At 41.5% G+C, this 9849-nt stretch overlaps 1 protein-coding gene across 25 annotated transcripts in view; it reads right to left on the bottom strand.

Moving 5' to 3' along the window:
* Positions 1-9849, bottom strand: part of EPB41 (erythrocyte membrane protein band 4.1) — a 227269-nt gene that overhangs the window by 63042 nt on the left and 154378 nt on the right. For 20 of the 25 annotated variants that reach the window (XM_042440148.1, XM_042440169.1, XM_042440168.1 and 17 more), the window contains one exon: positions 6556-6767. In XM_042440148.1, the coding sequence (XP_042296082.1) occupies positions 6556-6767 (212 nt within the window). The remainder of the gene's footprint in view (positions 1-6555; positions 6768-9849) is intronic. The other 5 variants (XM_042440145.1, XM_042440157.1, XM_042440159.1 and 2 more) reach the window with 1 other exon arrangement.

Raw genomic sequence — 9849 nt, 5'->3', positions numbered from 1 at the left:
TATTTATTTATTTATGAAGCGCTGTAAATTTACACAGCGCTGTACATACAGTCTTTTTAATTATTCCATGTGAAAATAAAGAAGTCTCATAGGGAGACCTTGTTTCAATGGCCTCTGCTGCAGAATCAAGCTCACTGGGTATATGCAGGGAATGTGAAGAAGTCTATCTCAGATGTGCCCCTGAGACAGAATAGTTATTGCAGGAGGGCTGAGTCAATCTTCCACTCATGGGGAGAAAGAGGTCACCCTGCAGAAGTAATCTGTGAGGAAAAGGTCTGCCTTGCAAGTGCACCGCTAACAGTAATTTGCTCCTGCAAATGCACCAGTTCTAGAACCAGACAGTGAGCTGACGTAGGGTCTGGGAAAGCATTCCTCCTTGTTTGTTGAGATAGAAGGCCACTGTTCTATCTGTAACCACCTGAGTAGTCTTGTCAGAAAACAATTTTGGGAACACATGAAGAGCTTTCCAGACAGTGAGAAATTGAGGTTGTAGATATGGACCAACATGTCATGACCTCTGGAGTAAATATGGGTCCAGACCAGTTCTAAAGAGCCCAAGGTGTCATAAAGGTGGTGGAGACCATGTAGAACAGCAACCTCTTCAGTTTGTACTCTTCATGTATCCCAGCACCCAGACATGTTGGATAAGACTTTTGACCCTCAATTAAGAAAGTTGTGATCACAAAAGTCAACATGAGTTTCTAAAAAAACAAGTCACGACAGATTAACCTTATCTCTTTTTTATCAAGTTTCAAACTTAGTAGATGGAGGAAATGCTATGGATGTAGCATATCTTGATTTCAGTAAGGGCTCTGACAAGGTCCCCCATGATATTCTTACAAAAAAGCTAGTAAAATGTGGACTACACAGTCTGACCGTTAGGTGAATTTGTAATTGGCTCACCAATGCTTTCTCTTCATCCTGGAGAAAAAGTGACTAGTGGGGTGCCACGAGGTTCTGTCCTGGTCCCAGTGCTATTCAATATCTTTATCAATGACTTGGATGATGAAATAGACAACATGCTTATCAAATTTGCAGATGACACCAAATTGTGAGGGGTAGCTAATATTCCAGAGGACACGATCTGAGTTCAAAATGACAGTAACTAATTAGAAAGCTGAACCCAAACTAACAAAATAAATGTCAACCAAGAGAAATGTAAAGTATTACCCTCAGGCAGAAAAAATGAAATGCACAGATATAGAATGGGGAACACCTTGCTTGACAAAAGTACATGTGATAGGGACCTAAGAGTGTTTGTAGACCACAAGCTGAACACAAGACAATTAATTCTAGTTCATTCCTTCCAAGAGGAAAGGGCTGGTTTTCTTCTCCAAGTGCTTTGGTGAGATCTATCCTTATACTTTGAGCTAGTGCATTCTGGGAGTCACTGCTGAGAGGAGTCTGAGCCCTAAATTCTACAGAAGGCTGGCAGAGAATTTTAATTTTTCTATATAGTCAGGGAGGTTTTGGAGAATAGAGGAGAAGCTGACCTGAGAACATTGTTGGAGGGGGGCTCTTTAATTTTTTTAACTTTTCTTTTCCCTTTTTTCCTTAAGGGGCTTGTGGGGACTTTTCTTCAGAGGAAGCGAGTCAGAGACTTTACTCTGGAAGGAGCTAGTAGCCAGGAGCTCTACATAACTATAGGCCCAGTAACTTGAACTCAGTGACAGAGCTTGGGGACAAAGGCCAAGTTTAGCAGGGGAAGCCCACAGTCTTGTTTCAGTGTCTCTTTAAGACTTCTCAGTATGGACACTGAAGGCCCTGCTGCAGTCACCTGCAACACTTGTGGGATGTTTGTCTTCTTGCCTAGAGATGTGGGGAACTTCACCTGCACTAGGTGCAAGTTGGTAGCCCTCTTAGAAAAGAAAGTACAGCAGCTGGAGGCCCAGGTCGCTACACTTCAGCATCATAGGGAGCAAGAGGTTTTCCTGACCAGAATGGACCAGATGGCCCTGGACAGGAAACACACAGAGGAAGTTGCTGGGGAAGAGGAGGCTATTACACACACAACATAAGTAGATAGTTAGAGGAAGTCACACACAGAAGTAGGGAAACCAAGGAACATTCTGTAAGCTTGCAGCTACAGAATCAATTTTAGCCTCTCTCTACTATCAGGGATGATGAGGAACAGCAGCAGGGACAGACCTCGGGGACAGACAGGGGACACAGAGAGCTCCACCAAAAGGAACAGCCTCTGCTAAGTCTCGGAGGAGGTGTGTGGTGGTCGTGGGGGACTCTTTGCTGAGAGGCACTGAACCAGTGGTTTGTGGACCTGACAAGATGTCTTGGGAGGTGTGCTGTCTTCCTGGGGCAAAGATCCGTGATGTGATGGAGAGGCTGAAAAGACTTGTCAAGCCTACTGACCATTATCCCTTTCTTTTGGTTCATGTGGGAACCAATGATATTGCAAGGCACAGCCTTCAGAATATCATAAGGGATTATGAGGCTTTGGGTAGGAAGTTGAAAGAGATGGATGCACAGGTTGTCATCTCATCTCTTCTCCCAGCTGAAGGGCATGGTCCAGGAAGGGAAAAGAAAATAGCAGATGTAAATAACTGGCTCCGTAGATGGTGCTGCCAAGAACGGTTTGGATTCTTGGACCATGGGCTGTGGTTCCATGAGGAGGGACTTCTGGCAAGGGATGGGTTGCATCTCACACCAGTTGGCAAAAACGTTTTTGCCAATAGTCTCAAGAATTTGATCAGGAGGGCTTTAAACTGAGTTATGTGGGGGAGGGAGACAGCAGGGATAGAGAAAATAGCCAAACTGTCATAGAGGGAACAAGACAAACAGTGCAACAGTGGGAGAAAAAAATGTTTGCACAGGCAACAAGTAAAGGGAACACATGGTCTTAAATGTATCTACACTAATGCACAGAGTATGGGAAATAAACAAGCTGAATTTGAACTCCTAGTACAACAAAGCAAATATGATATAATAGGCATCACTGAAACCTGGTGGGATGAGTCTCATGATTGGAATGTAGAAATAGAGGGGTATAACCTTTTTAAGAGAAATAGGCCAAACAGGAAAGGAGGAGGAATAACCTTACATGTCAGGGACATTTACACCAGTGAAGAGATCCAGGACATCAATCCTGGAAGCCAGGTGGAGAGCATCTGGATAAAAATTAAAGGGCAGGGAAACAAAAAGGATGTTATTGTGGGAGTCTACCACACACCCCCAAGTCAGATGGAGGAATTGGATGATGCCTTTCTAGAACAGATGACCATACACTCAGAAAGGAGAGATGTAGTAGTGATGGGTGACTTCAACTATCCTGATATTTGCTGGAAGTCAAACTCAGCCAAATCCTCAAGGTCTAGCAAATTCCTCACTTGCCTTGGAGACAACTTCATTGTCCAAAAGGTTGAAGAGGCAACAAGAGGATCAGCTATTTTGGATCTGATCCTAACCAACAGAGATGGCCTAGTTAATGGAGTGCAAGTGGTGGGATCCTTAGGTGGAAGTGACCATGTTCTCCTAGAGTTTGTTATACAATGGAAAGGAGAAGCCAGGCATAGTCAGACACGCGTTCTAGACTTTAGGAGAGCGGATTTCAGTAAACTTAGAGAAGTATTGAGGGTGATCCCATGGTCAGCAATACTAAAAGAGTTCAAGATGGATGGGAGTTTCTTAAAAGCGGGATACTGAAGGCACAGTTTCAAACAGTTCCAATGAGGAAGAAAAATGGGAGATGTCTCAAGAAACAAGGATGGATGACTAAAGAACTTTCAACTGAGCTAAGTTTTAAAAGGGACATGTATAAGAAATGGAAAAATGGGAAAATCACCAAAGAGGAATACAAACAAATAGCGAGCCTGTGTAGGGGTAAAGTCAGGAAAGCCAAAGCACAGAATGAACTCACGCTTGCTAGAGACTTTAAGAAGAACAAAAAGGGCTTTTTTGGATATGTTCGCAGCAAAAGGAAGAAGAAGGAAACGGTAGGGCCACTGCGTGCAGAAGATGGCAAAATGCTAACAGGAGACAGAGAAAAGGCAGAATTACTCAACACCTTTTTTTGCTACAGTCTTCTCAGAAAAGGTAAAGGGTGCTCAACCTGAGGATAATGGAGCAAAGGACACAAAAGAGGAATTTCAGCACAGAATAAGTAAAGAGACAGTACAGGAATACCTGGTTAACCTAAACAAATATAAGTCTCCAGGACCAGATGAACTAAATCCAAGGGTATTAAAAGAACTGGCAAATATTATATCGGAACCATTGGCAATAATCTTTCAGAACTCCTGGAGAACAGGAGAAATCCCAGCAGACTGGAGGAGGGCAAATGTTGTCCCCATCTTCAAAAAGGGGAAAAAAAGAGGATCCCAACAATTATTGTCCAGTTAGTCTGACATCAATACCAGGAAAGATTCTAGAGCAGATCATTAAGCAGAGAGTCTGTGAACATTTAGAAGGCAATTCCATAATCACAAAAAGTCAACACGGGTTTCAGAGAAAGAAGTCATGCCAGACAAACCTAATCTCTTTTTTTTAATATAAAATTACCAGCTTATTAGATGAAGGAAATGCTGTGGATATAGTATATTTTGATTTCAGAAGGCCTTTGACAAAGTTCCCCATGATATTCTTGCAAACAAGCTTGTAAAATATGGGCTAGACAAGGCAACTGTTACATGGATTTGTAATTGGTTGACTGGCTGAATCCAAAGGGTGCTCAACAATGGCTCCTTTTCATCCTGGAGAGAAGTGACCAGTGGGGTCCCACAGGGGTCTGTCCTGGGCCCAGTGCTATTTAACATCTTTATCAATGACTTGGAGGACAAAATTGGGGGAATACTTATCAAATTTGCATATGACACCAAATTAGGAGATGTAGCTAATACCCCAGAGGACAGGATCAAGATTCAAAATGACCTGAACAGACTAGAAAACTGAGCCAAAGCTAACAGAATGAAATTCAACACGGAGAAATGTAAGGTACTGCACTTAGGGCGGAAAAATGAAAAGCACAGATATAGGATGGGGGACACCTGGCTGAATGAAACTCCGTATGAAAGTGATCTAGGAGTCCAAGTAGACCATAAGCTGAACATGAGTCAACAATGCGATGCGGCAGCTAACAAGGCCAATGCGATTTTAGGCTGCATCAATAGAAGTATAGTATCTAGATCAAGGGAAGTAATAGTGCCACTATATTCTGCTCTGGTCAGACCCCACCTGGAATATTGCATCCAGTTCTGGACACAATTAAAAAAGGACATTGAGAAACTGGAGCATGTCCAAAGGAGGGCAACTAAAATGGTGAAAGGTCTGGAAACCATGTCCTATGAGGAACGACTTAGGGAGCTGGGGATGTTTAGCCTGGAGAAGAGAAGGTTAAGAGGTGATATGATAGCCCTGTTTAAATATTTGAAGGGATGTCATATTGATGAGGGAGCAAGCTTGTTTTCTGCTGCTCCAGAGACTAGAATGCGGAAGAATGGATGCAAACTACAGGAAAAGAGATTCCATCTCAACATTAGGAGGAACTTCCTGACAATAAGGGCTGTTCGACAGTGGAACAAACTCCCTAGGAGTGTAGTGGAGTCTCCTTCCTTAGAGGTCTTCAAACAGAGGCTGGATGGCCATCTGTCGGGGATGCTTTGATTGTGAATTCCTGCATGGCAGGGGTTGGACTGGATGGCCCTTGCAGTCTCTTCCAACTCTCCGATTCTATGATTCTACCCTGCATTAATAGGAGTATAGTGCCTAGAGGAAAGTAACAGTGCCACTCTATTCTGCTTTGGTTAGACCTCACCTGGATACTGTGTCCACTACTGGGCATCACAATTCAAGAGCCAGAGAAGGCAACAGGAATGGCTATGCAAATGAGGAATCCAATTAAACAAAACCTGAATAAAACTAAAGAGAAAATATAAAAATAAGAAATAGGGGACATAAAAACAACAGTATCCCTCACGCAAGCTCAAGACTCTGTAGAGCAAGTTTCCAATGATGATGTTAACGTGACAGTTGAAACAGAACTGTGATTAGGTGGGAAGGTATCAGGAGTATGCACCAGAGGGTGGGTGGCTCCTGCCTAAAGGAGAGTTTCGCTCTAGCGGTTTCCAAATACATGGCTGTGCAGGCACAAGATGATTCATTTGTGTGAGTAACAGAGACCATGGAGAAGAGTAAGTGGAAGATATTTCCCTTCAGTTCATAAAGTTGCAAAGGACTGGACTGCAGTAGGTTTTAGAAACAAAAGGCAGTGGATGATTTATATGCAAATAAGGAAGCTACAGAATATACAGGCTATTTCTGGGAGATTCTGGCAGAGGAATTTTGGTTTCTGCTGTCATTGCACTGAGCCTTAGCAATCCTGGAAGCACAAGGAGGGTTAAAAACAGGGGGGAAATGGCTGAATGTATCCTGTTTCTCTTATTGTTTTGAATTATCTATAATGGTCTATAAATTTCTTGCATTGGAACATGTCATATATCATCTTGTTCTGGAAATCAAGAAGAATTTCAAAACCCACACTAAGGACACTTCACCTTCATACTTTTCTCATGTAGATATATGTTTAAAGGTGGTGGTTTAACACACCTGGACTCCTTCGGTTAACTCTGTTTTCGACTTCTCTGGAGGAGTTTCTTCAACTTTTACTTCTTTTCTAATGATTTCCTTCTCGGGTTTAGTGACTGCTGGTTCCTTGCTATCAGGTACAGCCGGTGGAGTTGGTTCAGCTAAGTGGCTCTGAGCGATGGCTGGAGCAGACGTAGGCCGCGGGCTTCGGTCAGGTGTAACCACTGCTACTGCTGAGTAGAGAGTGTTTTAGGTTTTTTTAGTTAAGAGTGAAAAAGAAATCCAAGACCCTGCCACCACCAAAGAAAAATGAAAAAGAAGGAAATATATTTTCAAGTAAGCACTGCAAAAGAAAGATGTGCAAAGCAGTTGCAACATTTAATATACTGTATACAGCTACCTTGTATTTGTTTTAACTAGTAATAAACAAAAAAGGTAAGTAATCAACATCAGATATCGCTGAAAGGCCACATTTCAAGTATCTTTGTAATAAAAACGGTTAATATTGGGTTAAAAAAAATCACCACTACTATATCTTCAGCAGATTCCTGCTATTAACTTCATAATGATGTACTGAAACAGAAATGGGAAAGTCAAAGAAGGCTTAGCAACCTCCTTGGTGTGGGAATGATAGACACCCCAGAGAGGGAAACACTTACCCTCCTTCCTCCATCCCTATTTATTAACTTTACTGGAAAAGTCCCCTCTGCTTCTCCCTTTAAAGAATGGCACACCTAAGGCAATGGGAGATGGCCTGGTAACTTTCCTCCGCCACTTCTAGAGCTTTTCTGATTAACCGAGTGGAGAATGGCACAGTTTGCTCACCTCATTATAGGACATATATAGAATATAAAAGTTTTACTTTCTGCAAAACATGCTGTATATCAAACTGATGGAAAATATCCTTCTTGTACTCCTACAGTACTGTCAAACATCTAGTCCTTCCTGTACAAATGTTGCAATTTCAAAGGCCCTTATGGTCTAATCTAAGTTTTATTATAACCAGGCAGTTATAGAATATATCCAGGCATTACCTTAGTTTCTAGGTTTGCCATTTTACATGTTCTTCCAAAAGGTATATGCCACACCAAAGGCATTATCAAAGCCTAAGTGTAGCTTAATATTAAGTACATATTTCATCACTTAAATATTCATCCATTTAAAAAAAAAATTGCTATCTGACACCAACACTTCCATCATATAGATTTGGGCATTTACTGCAAAACAAAAAGAACTCGCGGCCAGCTGTAAGTAGGCTGTATGATTGTCTACTTCCTCCTCTATTACATCTTCACTGGTTACCAAAGATACAGACTTTCCTCTTTCATTATACTGTGGGCCTATGCCATGCTACAACTGCACGGCCATGTTTAGCCTTATCTACACTGATTATGCAATTGCCCTAGGGAACACAGAGCACAGCTAGGGACCCAGCAAAGTGGGAGCACTACACCAACTGCGCTTAGCTTATGTTAACAGCCCTTTTCACACAGTTGCTGTTTGTGGATGTTCCCTAACTTTCACAATGCCATATGTAATGTCAGAAAAAGTGCAGTTATTTCCATTCCACTACAAAGCAATTTAATATTAAGCTTTTTGATATGATCACTGCTCCCTGCTCATTCTCACACCATTCTGTGGAAGTGTCATGACACTGGTAAGTGTTGCTCAATACAGTCGGCCCTTCTTATACATGGATTTTTTATACACGGATTTAAGCATACACGGTTTGAAAATGTTCCAAAAAAGTATAAATTGACCTTGATTTTCCATTTTTTATAAGGGACACCATTTTGCTATGTCATTATATGTAATGAGACTTGAGCATACACGGATTTTGTTATACACGGGAGATCTTGGAACCAAACCCCAGCGTATAACAAGGGTCCACTGTATAATGAACACTACTGACTTCTTATGTGGCAGATGAGCCAGAATGCATATCAACAAAAAGGAAAATATATTGGCCACAAATTGTAAGAAGATGCTATACCTGATTCCTGAAAAGATTCAAGTAATAGAGAGTTTTGCTCTTAAATTGCACCAAAATTCCTTTTTCTTCTTTCTCCTCTTTTACAAACTATTATCCTCATTTTAAATTATGCAAACTAAGATTCTAGTTATTCCTTTTAACAAGTTCAATAGATCATGCACTACACAAAGAAAGAACATCATAAAGTTGCTATTGATATATTGGTTGATTTATAAAGATTGCATATTTCACATTTGGTAAGCTGTTCAACATGTGTCAGGAGAGTCAACATGCATGGAACATGCATACTTACAGCTCATTATTAGGCACCAAATGTTCAAGAGAGACTCATTATTGAAAAATAAATCTATACCTCCCTCCTACTCACAATCAGTCATTCATTATCAAGTTCTCCTTTCCCAAGCACTGACTTTCCTGATCCCTAAGGAAGCAGTTTACGAACAGAAAGTTAGGAATATTTGATAAAAAATCTCTTTGGATGGTATCCTCATCACACACAATAACATGCACTCTACAAATACCTAAAGGGTTGTCACAAAATGGAGGGTGCAGGGTTGTTCTCTGCTGCCTCAAAGAGTAGAACTATATCTGCTGCTTTTAATTTATAGGGGGGTACGTTTCAATTGAATATTAGAAGGAACTTAATGACAGTAAGGAGTTTATCACACGGGATGCATCCCATGGAAAAATGGGATTTAAAAATCCAAAAAAACAACCCCCCACCCACAAAAGTGGGTTGATTTTCATTGGGGTTAATAAGCAATAATGCGACATTAACCTGAACAGAAACTTGACAAAGCCTGCTCCTCTTTACTTTCGGGATTTTCTGAAAGTAAAAAGGAGTGGGTTTTGTCCACTTTCCATTCAGGTTAATGTTGCGTCAACTGCTCATTAACCCATATGTCGTGTGAAAATCAACCCACTTTTGCGGGTTTTGTCCACTTTCTGTTTGGGTTAACCCCCAACATCATCTGAAAATCTACCCGCTTTTGTGGGGTTTTTCCAGTTTAAATTCAGCTTCTGCATGGGATCTGTCCCATGTGATAAATTCCTAGAAGTGGCTCAACAATTCAACCAACTGCCTAGAGAGGTGGTGATATCGCCTTCTCTGAATGTCTTTGAAAAGAGGCTAGACAGCTATCTGCTGGGGATGCTTTAGCTCAGTGGTGCCCTAACTTTGGTCCTCTATTTTTGCCCAAAAGTTCTAGGAGCTGAAGTTCAAAACACCTATAGGACAGGGATCAGTGATCTAGCTGAAGATCCTACACTGAGCAAGAAGCTAGACTCAATGGCCCATAGGCCCCCTTCCAACTCTGTGATTC

Source organism: Sceloporus undulatus, chromosome 9 (genome assembly GCF_019175285.1).
Source record: "Sceloporus undulatus isolate JIND9_A2432 ecotype Alabama chromosome 9, SceUnd_v1.1, whole genome shotgun sequence".
Classification (NCBI taxonomy): Eukaryota; Metazoa; Chordata; class Lepidosauria; order Squamata; family Phrynosomatidae; genus Sceloporus; species Sceloporus undulatus.
Note: the sequence above shows the minus strand (reverse complement) of the source record. Positions and strands in the feature narration are given on the sequence as shown.